The sequence below is a fragment of the Chelonia mydas genome, chromosome 7 (genome assembly GCF_015237465.2).
Source record: "Chelonia mydas isolate rCheMyd1 chromosome 7, rCheMyd1.pri.v2, whole genome shotgun sequence".
Classification (NCBI taxonomy): domain Eukaryota; kingdom Metazoa; phylum Chordata; order Testudines; family Cheloniidae; genus Chelonia; species Chelonia mydas.
In genome coordinates, this window is record NC_057853.1 from 80,663,831 (window position 1) to 80,684,333 (window position 20,503).

The following is a 20,503-nucleotide window of genomic DNA, read 5'->3' on the forward strand; positions in this document are numbered from 1 at the left end:
GAGCTGTGCATGCACACTAGAGAGTGAATTTGCCCTTCAGCATGTAAAAAGGCTCTGACTCACTATTATTAATTATTTGTATTACCGTAGCACCTAGGAGCCCCAGTCATGGACCAGGACCCCATTGTGTTAAGTGCTGTACAAACACAGACCAAAATATAGTCTCTGCCCCAAAGAGCTCACAATCTAAGTAATTACAACCGAAGCATCTATTAATAGGCAAATTGGTGACTTTTGCTGTGTTTGAAACCTTTTCCTCCTCTGTATGGATAACATATGAATTATTCAGATACTATGGTGATAGGAGCTTATAAGAACCTAGCTAGCTAGAATTAATGTAGCTTATATAGTGCCTTTTGATCTGAAGATCTCAAAAGACTTTGTAGATATTAATTGCTTACATTTTAAGCCCACAAAATTTGAAATGAGTTTGGGATGATGTCCCCTCCAGTAGCCCTTTCATTTCATATTGCTGTTCTAGTAATGGCCAGTATTTTGAGTTATTTACATAATGACCTCCACTAGATGGTGAACAATGAGAAATAAGTTTGTTTTCTTCTCATTTCCTTTCCTGTCTGGTCAACGGTGACATCTAGGTCACCAAAGGCAGCTCTGCTTTGCCTAGCAGAGCAGAATCCTACTAGCAATACTGCTTGGGAAAATCAGCCTGCAGACAGTGATGAAGTGAGATAGTTTCAACGCTTTTCCTTGGACTAGAATACGTTGCCTTTGTAATGCACCAGCAATTCCCCCAGCCATAGCTGAAGTCCCAGTGTTGCTGCCAAATCTTTGTCTCATGCTGAGCAACATACTGCTAGCAAGCCACAAGGCCAGATATTATGCTGTTGCTGTAAGATCAATGTAAGTGAGCTTCTCATTTCCATATGTAGTAAGATCTCTGAGCACAAAATCAGGTATCAGTTGTCACCCATTTAAATGCTTGTTTGTGAGCATGCATGTGTAGTGGAGGCTTAGTGACCTTTCTTTTGATAGGTTTCAGAGTAACAGCCGTGTTAGTCTGTAGTCGCAAAAAGAAAAGGAGTACTTGTGGCACCTTAGAGACTAACCAATTTATTTGAGCATAAGCTTCCGATGAAGTGAGCTATAGCTCACGAAAGCTTATGCTCAAATAAATTGGTTAGTCTCTAAGGTGCCACAAGTACTCCTTTTCTGTCTTTTGAGGTTTGCTCAATGTTGCTGCAACCATTCTAATAGTTTAGGGGGAGATATTTAAAAGGTATAAATGATAGTTAGATGCCTAACCCTTATTGACTTTCAATGTAGGGGAGTAGGAGAAGGATTAGATATTTCGCTTCCATTTGTACCTCTGAAAATCACCCTTTTAGATTATATTTTTGGATAAGGGTCACTCTTTCTTGCGGGATGGGAAGGCAGTTGTTCATTCCTTGGTGAAGTCCTGGCTATATATTCCTCACGTCTCCCCCATCTCATTTTAAGCTTCCTTATCTTCAGATCTTTGTGTTGCAGCCAATGTGTCTCCGACTGATGACTCTAGTCTACAGGATTCCCTTCAGAGTCTGTCTACGCTGTTCTTAAATTGGTTTAGAGGTCATTGATGAAAAACAAAAGGCAGCCTGCTCCCAACAAAGTTGAACTTCCAACTCTGCAGCTTCCCTAGTCCCCGCCAGAACAAGGGACAGTAATGAAAGTCTCTTAAGTCAGTGGGCACAACTTCCAGTGACTTTTAGAGTAGTGCCACTTTAATCCAGGGAAGAAGTTGGCCCTAGGGATCAATCACCTTGAGGAGCAGAGCACAGGCATTAGGCCACCAGCTTGGCAACTTTCAGTCTTTTAAGTCATTAACTCCTTCACGGTAGCAGCCTCTACTACGTTGCCTTGTGTGCAGATGAAAAGCAAACTGTCAAAACACAGTGGAGTATAAAATTAACTCTAGTGGCTATTTTTCCTCTAGCACAATCTCTAACTGGCTGAAACCCTGCTATCTCCTTCAAAGATTTCCAAGTGAAGAAGGTCTTCTAAAAATAGCTGTGACTGTTCATTTTTAACATGTACTTTTACTCTTCTGACATCAAGGCAAATTTTATAAAAAAAACCCCAAAGCCAAAAATGAATTACCCTTTTCTGTGCTGTTGTAAAAATATTGATAACAGCGGAAGGGCTGGGACAACAAGTTTGAAATACCCAGACTCTCAAGAGCTTCAGCTTCATATCCCAGTCCTACATCCTTGGAGCTAGGTACCTTGGGCTAGACTTGCTTGTGCACTCTGGCTGCTCTGCACTATTCTAGTGGCTCTACAGCCGGCAAGGCATACGCGTGGAAAGCTTTGCTGGGATAGCTGTATCACTACACTATACTGGCAAATTGCTCCAAACTGTCATTTGGTGGTGCAGCTTTTTCCAGCTTTCCGAGTGAAATAAGCTATTCTGGAATAGTGCATTTTTGCTGGCACAGTTATGTTGGTCATACGTCACACCTCATCACATCTCCGATCGACACAGCTGTGCTAGCAAAAGTTAACAGGAAAGAAATGGCCTAAGCAGCCATAAACCCAGGTTATCTGTCTGGTTAAACTGAGTTTATGGTTGGTTTGTGTCACTGGATTGGTGCAAAACTAGAGCATACTGGTGAATAATCTGGCCACTAGAGTGTGGTGGTCATATGAGGCATTACAAATCAAAGTTTTGTCTGCTTTCTGTGGTCCATACAGATCCTACAGCACGTTCCATAATGGTAGGGGTTTGTCCTGCTGTCCTTGGCCAAAACTCCCTCTTACATCAAACTCTTATGCTGGTTGCTTGCTTCTCTCTACCTTAGAGCTGGCTGTGTTTTGAAAAGAAAGTTATTGTAGACATGCAAACATCATCTTTTAAATTCTTCTAAAAATTGCATTGCGGTGTTCTCCATTTTATTGGGAATAACCTGAGAACATAAACCATCTTTATATCTGATTTTTGTTGGTCACCTTAGCCGGCCTGGTCTGTACTATTTATAAATACTATCTGAACAAATACCCCAAATAATCTTTGACACATGATTTCTGACTAGGGGCTAGAAGGCTTCACTCATTAGGGAGCTAGCAGACAGTATGAGGTTTTAGTTACATTTTTCACAGTAACAGCTAGATTTTTAACACTGCTAGTTAGGACAAAGACTGTAATTCTTCTTCTTCTCCTCGATTGTAAAATGTGTCCAGCATAAGAAGGTAGCTGCCATCTGAATTGAATACACGGCCTTGATAAACGAGGGAGCAAAGGAATGTGGTTTAGCAGCTATTCAGAAGTAGCCAAATGACTTGCAGGAGCTATCAAGTGTGACAAACTATGGTTGCAAACCTGCCAAGATTCATTCACTGGCGAGGAAGCATACTTCTTTTGGAGTAATTTTCATGCAGTGTCTAAAATACTTCACTTTTGTGATGATGATTTTGTAGTGTGAAAGCTTTTCAGTTATAACTTTATTTTGAATAGTTTATTTTCTGTATTTATTTATTTTCTGTAATTATTTACATGGCTGCCGGAAGACAGCCCTGAAATTGAACAGGAGTACGGGTGGCACCTTAGAGACTAACAAATATATTTGAGCATAAGGTTGCGGGGCGGGGCTACAGCTTGAAATTGAGAAATCTCCTGTGTGCGAAGCTTAGGGACCCCACTGGAAGGTAAACATCCAGGTTAGGGACTTTATTGCTATTTGCTTACACTTGTATCCCCGTAATCCCATTTAATACCTTCCAACACACCCTGCAGCCCTAATCCCAGAGGGAGGGCGCATGATCACCCGGGCCCATAGGAAGCAGCATAGGGCCTAGTAGTGATGCAACTGCCTCCCTGTGTCCAGGCCACGAGGGTGGATGGGGTGGAGATGCTGCGGCGCCAGCGGGTCACGTGACAGTGAGCGGCGCAGCCCCGACCTCCTCGTTCCGCCGCCTGCCGGCGAGCCCTGCAGGAGGCGGCGCGGGCCTTTCCCGCTCACTGCCAACGTCAAGCCCCTAATGGCGCCTCGCGCAGCTCTGTTCGCGACGTGCCCTGGGCGGCGCGGGCGTGTTAAAACAGAGGGGCCGCTCCCCGAGGAGGCGGCACGCTAGGCTCCTCCTGGGTTTTAAGCATCCCTGTCGCCCCAGCGCGGCTCCCGGGTGTTGTGTGTGTTCCCACCGAGCCTTGCCCTGGGCCGCGGGTATTCACGTGCGAGGGGCTCTCAGGGGCCCCTCGGTCTTTAAGTGCAGGAATTTCCCCTGGCTCGTCTTGCTCTCGCTGTAAGTGCCATGCCCTTTGCAGGAAGTGATGGCCGCAGGCTCGCTCGCTCGGGCTGGAGCTTCGCGTACCCGCCAAACAAGCAGGTGTCCCAGCGCGCCCGAAATAACTAACGTACGTGGGGAACGTGCAGTGATGTGTCATTTTGGGGGCGCTGGGAAGCCCACCTTCTTTTCCTGCACAGCGGCTGTCCATCACAGTGCCTAGGAGACGGCTTGTCTCTTCCCCAATGCTGCAGAGCCCTCCCGTAACAGCCAATCCCAGCGCAGGAAGTGGGCAGGTTTTACTCTGTCACTATCCCCTGTATGGAAAAACCCTCTGCATCCTTTTTTGCTTGGTGGGGGGAGAGGAGGAAGAAGCGGTTCCCCTGCAGTTTAGAAGCTTTTCGTGCAAGGCGGGGGAGAGAAAAAAAAGATCCTTTAAATCGGTCCTGTGAGAGTTGTGTTTGTGTCCTGACTGCTTTGGTGTTCAGCAAAACCCTTCAATTATCTTACTTAATCAGACAGGATGATAGCTGCCCAGCTGCTGGCCTATTTCTTCACAGAATTGAAGGATGATCAGGTCAAAAAGGTAAGTCAGAAACCGAATATTTGCACCCCAATGGCCAATTTATTTTTCATAAAGATGTCTTTGTGTTGTCAGTGGGCGACCTGTGCTTCCACTTGATGAAAATATTTGTTAGAAAAGCTGAATGTAGCAAAATCGGAAATAGTTGCTTTAATAAAACGAATTATCTTCTCTAGTGCATGTGGGGTGTTTTAGAAAAGCAGTGGAGCCTTGAGTTTGTAAAATGTGAAGGATATAACCCCTAAAAAGCTGTGTAATATGCTGCAGTGTCCTTGAAAGAAGGATGTAGATGTCATTTCTCCACTGAGCAGTCCCTCCAGGGCCTTTGTAGAGTAGTATAAAATACATGAATACAGTCAGTCAGTCTCATAATATGTGACTGTATGAACCGTAAATATGTTTTATTACACTGGGAATTCAAGGCCCAGGCCACTTATTATTTAAAAATTAAGTTATCTTAACTGTAATTTATTCATTTTTAAAGTAGAGTCCTAACCAACAAAATCTGCCTATTTCTTGCTGTTAATCATTGCTAGCTAAAAAGATTACTTTAGAGTGAAAGAACTGAGTTGAATGTAACATTGAAAATGTAGACTGATAATTTATTCACAAATTTGAAGCAATTTATTTATATTCTTATTAAAGTGGAAAAATAGGGTCACAAGAATTTCCGCTAAGGTTATTTTACCCAGTTATGCTTTGTCCCCATGTCTCATAGGTGGTCCCTTAGAGAGACGGGCCTCTATATAGAGGTGAAATATTTTGTTTTTAATATCATCAGAATAATGTCCTTAGGTCTCTTACGGGAGGGGGCCTAACATTTTATTATACTAGGTGTAGCACCACTGCGGGTGTAGGCTATAAACACAGACTTTGCAGAAATATTAAAGAAAAAATATAAAAGTTTCCTTATACTGCTGAATTTGTAATGACTGAAAGATATTTTAACTACATTTGATGTAGTTTTGTTGTCAGTGTGTTATTGCAGCCTCATTTAAAAACAAAAAGAGCTCTAATTATCAGGAAGTCAGTTCCACGTGCATCACTTCAATATGTTTCTTTTTATTTTTTGCTCTTTGTAAACAGCAGCATATATAGAGGCGGTCACTCCTTTTTTTTATTAGTGCTTGCACAGATGTGTCTTTCAAGAATGTGAGTTAAAAATAAATTCAAGTCACAAACAATTTTGGATTTTATGTTGTTGTCACTTATGAATGTATCGGCCAACAGTAATATTTTTATAATGAATTGACAGAGGCTGGAAGTTGTGTTAAAAGCATGATTTTTAAGCACTTAAAGGGGAATATTGTTGTGTGCCAGTTAGTTGCATGGTGTTACTGTTTAACAGCATAGTACAAAATGGGTGTGGAGTTCAGTGTAAATAGATGGTAAAACAATATTTCCTTATTTCTGAGTATTACTGGTTGCATGGGCGTGGTGGTTTAACATGAAAAGGAAAAGCATAGTAGTTTAGTTGAATAGTTAGGAATGCTGGAGATTTTGGTACTAGGCCAAAAAAAAAAAAAGGTTGACTTTCTCTTTCTGAAGAAGCTCAGTGGTCTTTCACAAGCAGGTGCCGTAGCCTGGAAGATTCCGCCAACCTTTTCTGTACAACGTTTGTCCATATTATGTGGATTTGGGGGGAGAAATGGGGAGAAGGAGAGAGGAATATTGTTAAAGGTGCATGTAAGATATTTTGTTAAACTCTGAATAATGTGGACTTGTCCTTTTCTGTTAATGTTACAAATGTGCATTTTTGTAGTAATATCTGAGCTTGTCTGCCTAGACTAGGGAAATTTGCACCTGTGTGACTAGATTAATGTTGCTACATTAGTGTAAATGTTCAGCGTAGATGCACTGGATTTGTGCAATTTACCCCAGTAACTAGCCAAGATGAGTCACATTGGTGCATGCCACATCTTACGCTGGTATATCAGATCCATGCTGGGGTTTTCTCCTATGTAGTTACATCAGTGCACTGGTAACTACACCAGTGAGCAAATAACCCCCCAGAAAGCTATTCTCCCCCCCCAATAAAATAAAATAAAAACCCCAATAAAAACTCCAAACTCGGACAAAAAACCCAGTTAGGCAGGGCCTAAGAATGTGCTTTATTTTTAAAAGTTGCTTCTTGCAGCTTTAGGTCTCTTGTTTGTTCCATTAGGTTTTCCCCATCAAAAATATCTGTAGGAGGTAGAGGATTAGGAATAACTGTTTAGTCTGGAGGAAGATCCTGAATCTGCCTTCTCACTGAATTTTTCTATTACCTGAATCTATGTAACATGTATATTTGTTTTCTTGAAACACTTTTGCACGCCACTTACTGCTCCAGATTTACAAGCCTGTGTAAAGTATAATCTGTTTTTGTTGTTGTTATATTTAACAATCCAAAATAAACAAAAAATCACGACCACAGTGGAGGTGGTTCGTACACAAGATGTCACAAGCTTTACATTTACTGCATCTGAAATGCTTGTTATGATGCATGCTATCGGTGAAGTTCTGTGGTGTTGTCTCACAGATATTGTTATAAAAATATAGACAGTGTGTTTGTAAATTTTGTTACGAGAATCATAATTTTATTTGACTGTACTAGAAACCATTGTGATTGGGTATTTTAGAAATATAGATAGCTATTTTATACATTAAATCCCATTTAGATTGCACACAAATCTAAGCATAGAAGTAAAATATTTCTATATGTGCACCCTAAATCAGAATCTATTGATATTGAAGCTAAGAACAGCGACCCCTCCCCCTTAAATTAATAAAAATCAGTTTGGGAAGGTTTATGAGGGGGCTGGATGGATCAGAATTCTAGTCCTGTTCTGACCCTCAAAATACTGGAGAACTATGCACCATGTTGACCTGTGATAGTGGTACAATTGTACTTATCCTCAGTATATTGCACAGAAGAATACTTGCGTTTCTCATTTTCAGCTCCCTCCTAGCTGTGCTTCCTCCTCCTCAAAAGGGGGAGGTCTCCTTTATTCTACTATAGACTGATGGTTGTTTCCACCCCTCACTCACAACCCCTCTATTATCTGCCTCCCCTGTAACTTCCTACTGCTCCACATCCATATAGTTCCAACCCTGAATATAGGCCTGAATTTTTAATCTTAGTCTCCCCTGCACTGGTTCTTGGCCTGAGGTTTAGGTGACAGCTGGTAGTGCAGGTGGTGAGTCACACTGAGAATGCCACTATAGGGCATGGGGGATAAGGAAGGATTATCAGGAAAGAAGAGACAAGGTAGGCTGGAACTTGTTCAGCTTGAGTCCCACATTGCTCTGTATCTCAGTGACTAGAAATTTTCCCTCCTCCACAGAATCTTTGTGGTCACGTAATAAAGGCAGTATTCTAGTGTCATTCACCTGATAGTTAACCAGTTTCCTCAGAGTCAGTAACTTTAAGGATCTGTACTATAGGAGTTACCTTCGCATAGTGCGATTCGTTGTGGAGATGATATGGTTCTGAGACATGTGCAGTACCTAGGTATAATGAGTTACGAATACTGCCTCCAGCTTAACTTGAATATAGATACAAAATTTGTTTTTCTTTGTTTAAGACAGGCCCTTGAAGGAGAGATCCACTAATTTTGCTTAGTACAGTGTCTGGAAAATTTTAAAGGCAGGAATCACCATAGTGTGGAAAGAATATAGTGTGTGTTTCATGGGCAGAAATAGTATATGTGAACAAAATTTGTGGGGCTGTAATATATGAAAAAGGAGCCACTTCCATATAAAATCATGTGTCAATATATGATCTCATGCAAGTCCAATATGTAAACTAAGCTAAAAGTATACCATAGCATTAATAGGTACATAAGATGCATATAGTTTTGTTCCATGTGGGATAAACTGTGAAATAAATTTGAAAACTCACTTTTTCATTATAATTGGTATTGATGAGCTTTTGCTGATAGCAGTTCTGGTGGCAGTTCTAGGGCAAAATTTTAGGAGACGTATGGTAAGTTTGTCTCAGTGCACACATGCTGATTAAGACCTGATCCTGCAAAGAATTAAGCATAACTTTTTGTACTGTGAAAGACCAGGGGGATGAAGTAATATATTTTATTGGACCGCGTTCTGTTGATGAAAGTGTGGCGAGAGTGTCACTCGAAAGCATCTCTCTTTCACCAACAGAAGGCAGTCCAATTAGGGTGCCAGACGTCCGGTTTTTGACCGGAACGCTTGGTTGAAAAGGGACCCTAGTGGCTCTGGTCAGCATCAGCGACTGGGCTGTTAAAAAGTCAAGTTGGCAGCGCAGCAGGGCTTATGCAGGCTCCCTGCCTGCAGTGGCTCCGCGCAGCTCCTGGAAGCGGCAACGTGTCCCTGCAGCCCCCAGGCACAGGGGCCAGGGAGGCTCCACGTGCTGGCCCTGCCCAAAGTGCTGGCTCTGAAGCTCCCATTGGCCAGAAACTGTGGCTAATGGGAGCTGTGGGGGCGGTGCCAGTGGGTGTGGGCAGCATGCACTGTGCAGAGCCGCCTGCTCGCGTCTCCGTCTGGGGGCCAGACACACTTCCGAGAGCAGCGCGGAGCCAGGGCAGGCAGGGAGCCTGCTTTAGCCCCACTGCACTGCCAACTGGGAGCTGCTTGAAGTAAGCGCTGCCCAGCTGGAGCCCTCACCCCCTGCCCCAACCCAGTGAAAGTGGGTGAAGGTGAGGGAGAACGAGCGATGGAGGGAGTGGGGGCGGGGCCTTGGGGAAGGGTTAGGGTAGGACTGTTAGGTTTTGTGCAGTTAGAAAGTTGTCAACCCTAAGTCCAATAAAAGATATTACCTCATGCATCTTGTCTCTGTAATATCCTGGGGCCACAACAACACTGCAAAGAACTTTATGTACTGTGATCATTCTCATTGACTTTCATGTAACAGCTCACAGTACATAAAGTTGAGCAGGTGTATAAGTCTTTGCAGGATCAGGGCCTGGTCCTTCAAAAGGCTGAGTCCTTTTGTTTTCCATTAGATTTACAAATGCAATGGTAAGCTGTGTGTGAAGTTTAAGATTTTGCCAATTTTCTATCTAGTCAAGGAGTGATTAATTTTTACTCATCGGGTACCTGACAAAATCTCGAAATAGATAATGAAATAAAAAGGAAAAAACTCTGAAAAGTGTTTTGTTTTTTAAAAATGCAGGCAATGTGATGTAAATGGCAATTGTTTGGATATAATAAAATTAATAGAATTAACTACCCGGAATCACTGCTGTATAGGAGCCATTAAAAGGTTACAAACTGAAGCAATATGTAATTGAAAAGGGAAGAGTCTTGCAATGTTTAAACTATTTTCATTAATGCATCTTTTACTCCTGATGAATATTCCTCACATTTAAATGAGCATGGTACATGAACAACTGTATAGTAGGAGCGTTTGCATAAGTTAATGACTTCCCTATAAGGACTGTGTGAATAAAATAGGTGCTAATGATTTTTGGAAATCTGTATAAGAAGGAGGCCTCTCTCTGTCCTTGGGTATGCCTGAGACTCCCATTGGTGTCAGTGCAAACTAGATATGCATCTAAGGGCAGTTATTGGTCTTTAGTAACTGAGTCAGTGTTTACATAGAAATGTGAGCACATACAGTTATATTTATCTACAGATCCACTGCATGATTACTGCAGTTCTTGGAATTCAAGAAGTCTTTTCTAATGTATGAAAATGAATCAGCATTACATGTTTTAGTCAAGAAAAATTACATGTATACTATTTTGTTTATAGCACTCTCCATTTAAAAAAAATAGTTAATATACTTTTAAAATCAAATGCAAACTATTAAGTCTTTTGTAGGGCTCCATGCTTCCATTATCGTGAATTATGTCATTTCTCAGGACATGCCAGCTGTTGGTAAAGGGACAAATTCTGCTGTTTGCATCAGTGCAGCCATTCACTTCAAAACTTCAGATGTACTCTGCTGAACCTTTGGAGGGCTTCTTCCCTTCCCTTCCCTTCCATATAAATTCCTCAGGACCATCTCCCAGTGTGCGCAGGCAGCAGCAGCCAGATCTTCACAGAAGGTCTTCCCTGCTTGAAATCAGGATAAGCTCCACTGGTGCAAGTATGGGCTTTGCCTGTCTGCACTAGGGATTGTACCAGGCAGCTGCACCAATGGGTGTGTGATCTGGGCAAATCCTGTTTCAAGTATTGTATGTTGGGCAATAATGAGAGGATGCCACGCTTGTGAAACTGAACAGGCTCTTTAATGAGAGAACTATGTACAGAGATGCTGCAGCTTCAGTTAGCTGTCAAGCCATGTGCGTACAGACTGACTTGCCGATGCCTCCTCCAAACTTTTCTGCAACCTGAGCTCAGGGCTGGTCCTCAGTGTTTTGCAACTCAGGGCGGAAAACGTTATTGGTGTTCCCCCAACAGCTGAGCTACAAAACCCAAAAAGCCAACAAAAAACTCCCAACCCAAACAAACTAAAATCAGACCAGCATCTCCCCAGGTGATCATTTGGCACCACCCTTAATGTTTGTCCCTGTGGCTGGCCCTGCCTGTGCTCCTGCCTCCTAATTCCACACAGGTTGCTTCATCACCAGTCTAGAGAAGGTCTAAATAGTTTCCAGATGAGCTCTGGTAGGGAACACCTTATTAAATCTCCTATTCAGTAAAGGCACTTTCCTAATTGTGGCCTCTCAGCAAACATTTTCCAAAGTGTCCCTTAACTGGATATTGTGCATGAGCTATATTTGATACTTAACAAGAAAAAGGAGAGTGTGTATTGTTTGTAGTGATTTTTCTTGTAGTTCATGCTTAATTAGTAGCCCTGTAAGGGGAATGACTTCAAGAAAGCAGTGTCCGTCTTCTTCCCCTCCCGCCACACCCTTATACTTGGTAGAATGACTGTAACCATTTTCCGTCAACAGAGAGAGCTGGCTGGTTTGTTAGAAGTGGAATGCATTGGAACAATCTGTTTTGAAGTGAGATTTTCCATGGATTTCAGTGTGCATCTCTGTACACCCAAGATCCCTGCCATAATTGTGTAACTGCGAGAAATGTTGTCACTGGTTTTTCAGAATGAGAAAAATATCCACCTTTTACTGTATATGGTGTTTGTTTAGCTTTATCAAGGAATGGTACATTGTCCCAGAGGTGGTCAGCTCAGGCTAGTTTGATTTTGATTTCCTTTCTTCGAACACCCTCACTAAAGTTTATGCAAATAGTATCGGTGGATCACTTCTTTAGCCTTCAACACGTTATTGTAAACGGGAGGCAGGAGGTGGAGCATCTACAGAGTTTATTTTAGATGCATTACAAGATATTATAAAGCATCTAACAGCCAATTAGATCACTACGTGAGCAAGGAGATTATGGACAGTCAAGACTTAGAATGACGGTGCAGCCTGATGACGGTGCAGCCTGAATTAGTGTCCCCCCCCTTTCGTTTTAAAAAGACAGTACCTCAGGCCTCTTGCATATGGCTGAGTGCTGGAGACTGATGCCTTCTGTTTATTCCCAGAAAACCTGCGGTATGGGTAGCAGCAGTGCAAGGCCCCTCACCCTTTCACCGTTATGCCTTAGCTGTTCTGGAGAGACAGCCTTGAGTAGTGGTAGCATAATTCACTCTCCAGAATCATTGAGTTCTTGGTCTGTTTATTGAAACTGCCCATGAAAGCGACATCTGTGGTGGTTTCGGTGATGAGGATACCCCTCCACTAGGAGGGGGACTGAGCACCAACTCATTCCAATGTTCTGAACGTGAGATTGTAACAGCATCCACCCGCTACTGATCTGGACTGGATTCAGACAGATGATTTCAAAATCAGGTGGCTAGTTTTTAGGTGGAACCCTGGATAAATTAATATAATCTCCCATTTATGGACTCATATATAGTATTATTTCTTGTAATTGCTGTGTCTAATTTTTTTCCCAATTTATCTTTCGGTAACTTTCCAATTTTCTTCTGTTAAGCTGTGTATTAAATGCTTTACAACATATTCAAGGATTGATAATAAAAAAGTTTCAACCTAACTTTGACGCAGAGGGATGAGGATGCAGCCCTATCGATTTAAGATGAGACCAAGTGAGATCTGACAGGCTAAATATGGTCAGACCTGGTCAGTGCAAGAGAAATCTAAGGTGCTGCAGGAAGTGTTGTTTTCGGTGGTTCAATAGTTCAGAGCACTGGTACATGAATGCTTGGTAATTATGTTAGGGTGCCTTGTTCTGTCACATGTGCCATCTGCGGTTGAGATGTCAAACTGAGATTTTGATCACTTGGGATTGAAATACTTTTTGCAAGAGTAATTGCATTGGGACTGGTTTCCTGTCCAAATTCCATTTTGGGCCCTAATTACATTCTGACTGGCTATATTCTCCTTAAGCTGGAGAATAGTAGAGTATTCTTCGTCACTTCCTGCCTTACACCCACACACTAAACAACAGTTTATGTTCATCTGTATATATGATGTGTGAGAGTACGTTATGGTGCTGGTGTGGTAATCAAAGTCAGGTTTTTGAATGATAGATATTAATATTACCTAATCAAATACAAGATTAAAGGAGAGGGTCTTGGTAAAGGACCCTCATGTATCTGACGTGTTTGCGCCACTGCAGGCACATTGATTGTCAGGTACGTGGGTTGCATTTTAATGCTCTGGACCATGTAGTAAGCTGTGGTTAGTACAGAGAGTAAAAGAGGCCATGTGATGTGGAAAGTGTTGCTTCAGGCTGATGAATTTCTAGGCCAATATTTACAAGCCAGACAGTAAACTGGGATAGACTAGAAGCTGATGGTAAACAAGAATGGGACACAGATGTCTTTTAACCAGATCTCTGAAGGTTGAATTGTTTCTCTGAAGTATCATGCTGCTGTTATCCTCTTTGAAGAGGATTTGTGTAATATTGTGAACAAAACAGTGCTGGGCGTCAGGGGAAGCTGGAACTCACTTCTTTCCAGTGGTATAATTTCCTATTTCTAACTATGTAGGGTTGTGAAATAATTAACTGTAAAACTGACATTTTTGTGTACTGAAAGGCTGGCACTGACCCCGGACTGAGTTACCCTTGGCCTTGGGCTGGGGTAATTTTAGAGGGGTGTGTGGGGATGTGGCTCTTTGAAGTTGGTCAGGGGTTAGAATTCTCTAATAAATTCTGGAAACGTGGATTAGTGAGCAAGGACAGATGAGTCAGTCAGAGGGTGCGTGGTAAGCTGCAGATCCATGAAATTAATTTATCATTTTGCCTCCACATATTAGATGTGTTCTTATGCTTTTATATAATATACAATAAATATGTTTATAAAACATTTTTTGGATCCTTTGTGATGAAAGGCACTAAATATGAGAGGATAATATATACAGGAAATAAATCATCCCCCCCTTCCCCCAATCCACTGAGGTGAGAATAGATGTTAAAAAGGGAGATTTTTGTCCTAAACTTTCCGTTCATCAACAGTCCAAAGAGTTAACTTGGGAATGAGCTTTCCTTGCCTCTTCAGATTAATCCAGGTGGTTTCATTAATAATTACAGCTGTTTCTGTTGCTGTTTGGCAATGCGCTCTTGTGATGTGTAGCTGTGTGCAGATGTGGCCAGGAAGTTTTGTAACCCTGAGTCTTGCAGGGTGGATGAAGCTTAGCCAGACTGACTCCTTTATGGTTCCCATAGAAGTCTGAATGTGTTGGTCTTTGATGCTACACGCATTTTGTCTTGTGATCACATGGCAAATGCCTCTAGTTTGTCTAGCTGTCTTGGTTGTTGTTGTCTCCTGACATCTCTTGCTCTGGGGAATGTTTGCACAGATAATATCTTTGGCATACCAGATGGGAGCAGAAGCCCATATAGTGCTGCGTGCTGGACAGTGGACTCAATCCTTCCAGCAGTTGTGTGTGCAGCTGTCATAGACTTGGGGCAGAATTGGGTCTATTATGTTGAAATGCAAGTTTTCCTTATTGTGTGGAAATGCAAAAATTGTGCTATGTCTCTGTCAAAGTTATCACTGCCTTGAATGCTCCTGTAGTTTACTGCACTACTTCATTTTTTCTTGGGAGAGAATCAGAGAAATGAGGACTCCGCTCGCTGGATATTTTCTAATTAAATAAGCTATTGAATAGTTCTTTTGATTATTTTCTTGCTCAGCTTGATAAATATTGTAATTGCTGAATTGTAAAAGAATTAATTTGAAGCCTGTTGGGGATTTATTTCATGCCCTTGGGGCAGTTGCTTTTGTGGACGAGGGAGAAGATTTTTAAAAGACTCAAAGCAGAGAGTTATTCATTAATATTTCTGTGCAGAATAATGTAATACGAAGATATTTGTATTCAGAGAAGTGCGTACCTGAATCTAGAAATGATCCAAATCTGGAATCTTGAATTCAAATCTCTGTACCTCTTTGGTATTGGGTTTGTTTCCATGGTTCTAAATGTGTCCCAGTGGTTTTGGTGCCATTCTGGATTAAAAACCAGACTGGACATGCACTATGGTTGTAGTTTGGATGTGATCAGTGATCTTGCAAGATTTTCTGCATGTTGTTTTTGTAAATGTTAACCAAATTAGTAATGATCTGTTTGAGCCTTCTAACCTTGTTCGGAGCCTGCTGTAGACAGCCCTGCTATGTCAGGTCAGCCTTCTGCAAAATGTGTATAATAGAGTCTATGATCCTGTAGCTTCTGGGGAAGTAGCACTCGGTAGATACTCTGGTGAACTGAAGAGTAGTGTACACTGTACCTTTTGATTCATTCTGAGCTATGCTCCACAAAATTATGAAGAATTCAGATTCGAAAGCTTTTTGGAACTGTTGCTACTACATAATGTATTTAAATGCCTTCGTGTCACTCTCCTCTGGGAGCCCAGATCTGCAAGCCACTGTGTTACCTCACTACCTTAATAAGAGAGCGCTTTGCTGGAGACAGACCAGTCTGTCTGCCTCAAATACCTTGAGACTCTGCCAGTCCTAACTGTGCCTTGCATAAGTGATCCCCAATTCCTGAGTTCTCCAGGGATGTCTGTCTGCAGTGTCCATTCCCTCTCACTGAGCACTCACAGAAATTAAGTTTGCTACCTCCAAAGAGCCAGAGCACACACCCGTCTGTTAGTTTGGCTGAAATCCCTGCACTGGGCTGACTTTGTAATAAAACAAGAATAAGCTTATTAATAAAGAAACAGATTTAGGTGATACCAAGGAAGAATTAAAAAGATAGGAAAGGATTACAAACAATACAAAATAACACACTTTCTGGTGCCTACACCTTAATTTTAGCAAGCAATGTCTTTAGCTAAAATGATTTCTCAATTACATCAAGCTACCAGCATCTCTAGCCTTCCAGGCAAGAGGATCCAGTGCTGCCTCCTTTCCCGCCAGGGGATGGATAGCTCGAATGTATTTTCGCTCCCCTTATATTTCCCAAAATCCATTGTTTTTGTCTCAAGAGCCAGGAAAACCTCCTGAAAATTCAGAATCTGGTGTGTATGTCCCCTCCCTCAGTGTGCTCATCGAGCTGTTTCCTCTGCTACTTGTTAGCTTGATTGCTTTGTTTACCTTATGTGCAATTTTACTTTAATTGTCCTTAACTTGCAGTCAAGCCATGCAGACAAATCTGCATTCCCTTATCTAAGGCAGGCTCGTTTATCCATTGCCTCTAAAATGAAAAGGAGTACTTGTGGCACCTTAGAGACTAACCAATTTATTTGAGCATAAGCTTTCGTGAGCTACAGCTCACTTCATCGGGTGCATAAAGTGGAAAATACAGTGAGGAGATTTATATACACACAGACCATGAAAAAATGGGTGTTTATAATACACATTGTAAGGAGAGTGATCACTTAAGATGAGCTATTACCAGCAGGAGAGTGGGGTGGGGGGAGAGAAAATCTTTTGAAGTGATAATCAAGGTGGGCCATTTCCAGCACATTTCCAGGAGTTAACAAGAACGTCTGAGGAACAGTGGGGGGAGAGGAGAAGAATAAACAAGGGGAAATAGTTTTACTTTGTATAATGACTCAACCACTCCCAGTCTCTATTCAAGCCTAAGTTAATTGTATCCAATTTGCAAATTAATTCCAATTCATCAATCTCTCTTTGGAGTCTGTTTTTGAAGTTTTTTTGTTGAAGAATAGTCACTTTTAGGTCAGAAGTCGAGTGACCAGAGAGATGGAAGTGTTCTCCGACTGGTTTATGAATGTTATAATTCTTGACATCTGATTTGTGTCCATTTATTCTTTTATGTTGAGACCGTCCAGTTTGACCAATGTACATGGCAGAGGGACATTGCTGGCACATGATGGCATATATCACATTGGTAGATGTGCAGGTGAACGAGCCTCTGATAGTGTGGCTGATGTGATTAGGCCCTATGATGGTGTCCCCTGAATAGATATGTGGGCACAGTTAGCAACGGGCTTTGTTGCAAGGATAGGTTCCTGGGTTAGTGGTTCTGTTGTGTGGTGTGTGGTTGCTGATGAGTATTTGCTTCAGGTTGGGGGGCTATCTGTAGGCAAGGACTGGCCTGTCTCCCAAGATCTGTGAGAGTGATGAGTCATCCTTCAGGATAGGTTGTAGATCCTTGATGATGCGTTGGAGAGGTTTTAGTTGGGGGCTGAAGGCAATGGCTAGTGGCGTTCTGTTATTTTCTTTGTTGGGCCTGTCCTGTATTAGGTGACTTCTGGGTACTCTTCTGGCTCTGTCAATCTGTTTCTTCCCTTCAGCAGGTGGGTATTGTAGTTGTAAGAATGCTTGATAGAGATTTTGTAGGTGTTTGTCTCTGTCTGAGGGGTTGGAGCAAATGCGGTTGTATCGTAGAGCTTGGCTATAGACGATGGCTCTTGTGGTGTGGTCTGGGTGAAAGCTGGAGGCATGTAGGTAGGAATAGCGGTCAGTAGGTTTCTGGTATGGGGTGGTGTTTATGTGACCATCACTTATTAGCACTGTAGTGTCCAGGAAGTGGATCTCTTGTGTGGACTGGTCCAGGCTGAGGTTGATGGTGGAATGGAAATTGTTGAAATCATGGTGGAATTCCTCAAGGGCTTCTTTTCCATGCCTCTAAAACATATTTTAAGAACATATTTCTAGCACACATACATAATTCTTTATACACAATCCATATATACATCAGGCAATGAAATTCATGACCAGCATGTCACCAGTTCTTATGATACCTTACAGGGCACTGTTTGACTAAATCAACTGTATGTTGCCAGTGGGCATAAAAGGTACTCTTAGGCTTTGTCTACACTGGAACCTGAACTTTTGTTGTTCAGGGGTGTGAAAAAAACAAAAGTTTTACTGACGAAAAGCACTGGTGTGAACAGCGCTTTGTCAGCAGGAGAGCTCTCCTGCCAACAAAGCTACTGCTGCTCATTGGGGATGGAAGTTTTTTGTCGGCGGGAGAGCGCTCTACAGCTCTCAAACAGCGGCTACACTGCGCACCTTTTAGTGGCATGGATGTAGCGGCACATCTGTGTCGCTAAACAGTGCATAGTGTAGACAGCCTCAGGGTCACAGTCTCCTATCCAAGGATCTCAAAGTATTATCCAGACATTAATTCTTTTTTCCCCAGATCTTTCTCCTTTGGTCCCCATTGTTTACCCAGCCCAGTATTTATGGGCCCTAAATTGCAGTGAAACCTTTTCATAATGAAATTAGAGCCTCTTTGCTCTAAACTACTCCTTGTCCTTAAGCTAGGCTGCTGCTGATGATAAACAAGTCCCAGGCTTCAGGGCATAAGCTGATTACCTTCAGAGAGGAAGGAATTTCCCTTCTCTCCCCAAATGTATAATATTGTGTACTACAAACAAGTGCATTATCGGGGGGGGGGGGGGAGTTTCACCTAGTTTTAAACCTGAGGAAGGATTCAGGGCTAGATGTGCCTCTGCTCTAATTTGGTATGGCAGTTACTGTGTTCTTTTCTTTTTCTTTTCGAGTTAAAAGAATAGAAAACTTGTTGGTATTGGTTGTATTTCTCATTCGCAGAGTCCCAGAATCAAACTCTAAGAATCATGCGTTCAGTATATAAACATATAATCTGCTGGAAAAGTCCAGTTAAAGAAAAAAGAGTGTCTGCATTCACACAAGCAAATGCAGGATTTTAACTTTTATTTTATTTTCTTTTTTTCCAGATTGATAAATATCTTTATTCCATGCGGCTCTCTGATGAAACACTGCTGGATATTATGGCTCGCTTCAAGAGGGAGATGCAAAATGGTCTTTCTAGAGACTTCAATCCAACAGCCACAGTAAAAATGCTTCCTACATTTGTAAGGTCAATTCCTGATGGCTCAGGTAAGGATTAGAATATTGTGTGATGTGTTAATGTAAGATACTGCATGAAAATGTCTTTTTAAACACTACTGAAACCAAACAAAGCATTTTACTTTCTGGAGAGCCTCATATGCATGTATGCATTCCAATGCATGGAACTAACTTGCATAATTTCTTTACAGACCTATGTAAAATGGGTCACATTAAAGCTGGTAGAGATTTTTTTCACTTCTTTCTAGGTATTCTGTCTATCAACACTCCCACACTGTTAGTCGGATTGAAAACCTTGTTTTCATTACAAAATTCTTGTTGGTAAAATTACAGATTTTTTTTTTTTTTTTTACCGATTAGCAGTGGTCTATAATGGACTAGGGGTTTTAAAGGTGGACATATGAGTGAGTGTCTTTTAAAAATACCACGTATCCTTCACAACCCAAGGAGATGGTGCGTTGGTATTTGGTAGCAGATTTTGCCCTTATTTTAATTCTCTGTGATTCATTTTCAGTCTCTGCGTTATTTAATATACATGAGTTAGTAATTACACTGCATTTCTGCAGTAGATTTAAATCTCTGTTTGCAGCATAGTTGTGCAGTCATGTTGGGAGAACCAGTTGGGTTAAAACCAAAAAGTTAATATTAGGCAGTGAAACACTGGGCTGTATTGTGAGTGGAAATCTTTTATGCTTCTGCTCTGCTTTCGCTTCTTGTAGCTTAATACTAATTTTTTATGCTTGAAATTAGAGAACTGTGTTAAGCATATTTTTCAAGTCCCCCAGTTTCACTTTTGTGCTGTTGGCTACTATGTTGAAATTTACTAGTGTGCGGATTGCCAGCCCAAAGCCATTTATCCGCTTAAGCCAGATATAGAAGCTGCTGTGGCAGACCCTTGGTGAAGTGACCATGCATAGTTGCTACGGGAATGGGTTTTGCCAGGGTAGTGGGAGTGATCCTGGGTTGGGGGTCCATGTTTATGTAGATTCAGTAGCCCCAATGCCTCATGCAAGAGATATGGAGAGTACATGGCTGCCATAGAGGGGTGATTCAGGAGTTCTGCACTCTGGCTATGAATGGGATGGAATGGATTTCATTTTTCTACTCTCTCTGCACGCTACCACACTGAACCCAAATACTTTAGACTTTCTACAGAGGGAGTAAATTTCACTCTATGTGCACGTATTGAGTTGTATGTTGGCCTTAGAAGGAAGGAATGACATGGCTGTGACTGGCCATGCGTTCTGTTCTCCTGTTCATTGCTGCAGAGAATGTATGTTCCTGGTGCCCTATGGCAATTCTAACATTTTGCTGACCCTGAGCTTCAGATTTTCCTGCATCTTCACTTCTTCCAGGCAAGCACAAATATATCCCCTATCTCACCAACACTCAGTCGCTAGTAGATAAAAACCATGATACATACTGGTAAGTAAAACAGATAACATTATGAATTATTAAAAGACATAAATACAGAACCAGGAGACCTTTAGGCACAATGCAGCATGCTGCAGGATGGCCTAG

The 20,503-nt window shown here is 41.9% G+C and overlaps 1 protein-coding gene across 2 annotated transcripts in view; it reads left to right on the forward strand.

Moving 5' to 3' along the window:
• The first annotated feature begins 3,880 nt into the window (after positions 1 to 3,880).
• The window catches only part of LOC102934001 (hexokinase-1), a 68,390-nt gene continuing 51,767 nt past the window's right edge, over positions 3,881 to 20,503 (forward strand). Inside the window, exons 1-3 of one of the 2 annotated variants that reach the window (XM_027834907.3) lie at positions 3,910 to 4,235; positions 4,736 to 4,803; positions 18,850 to 19,012. In XM_027834907.3, coding sequence (XP_027690708.2) covers positions 4,741 to 4,803; positions 18,850 to 19,012 — 226 coding nt within the window. In that variant the 5' untranslated portion in view covers positions 3,910 to 4,235; positions 4,736 to 4,740. Of the gene's footprint in view, positions 4,804 to 18,849; positions 19,013 to 20,503 lie in introns of both variants that reach the window. The other variant, XM_007054654.4, reaches the window with a different exon arrangement.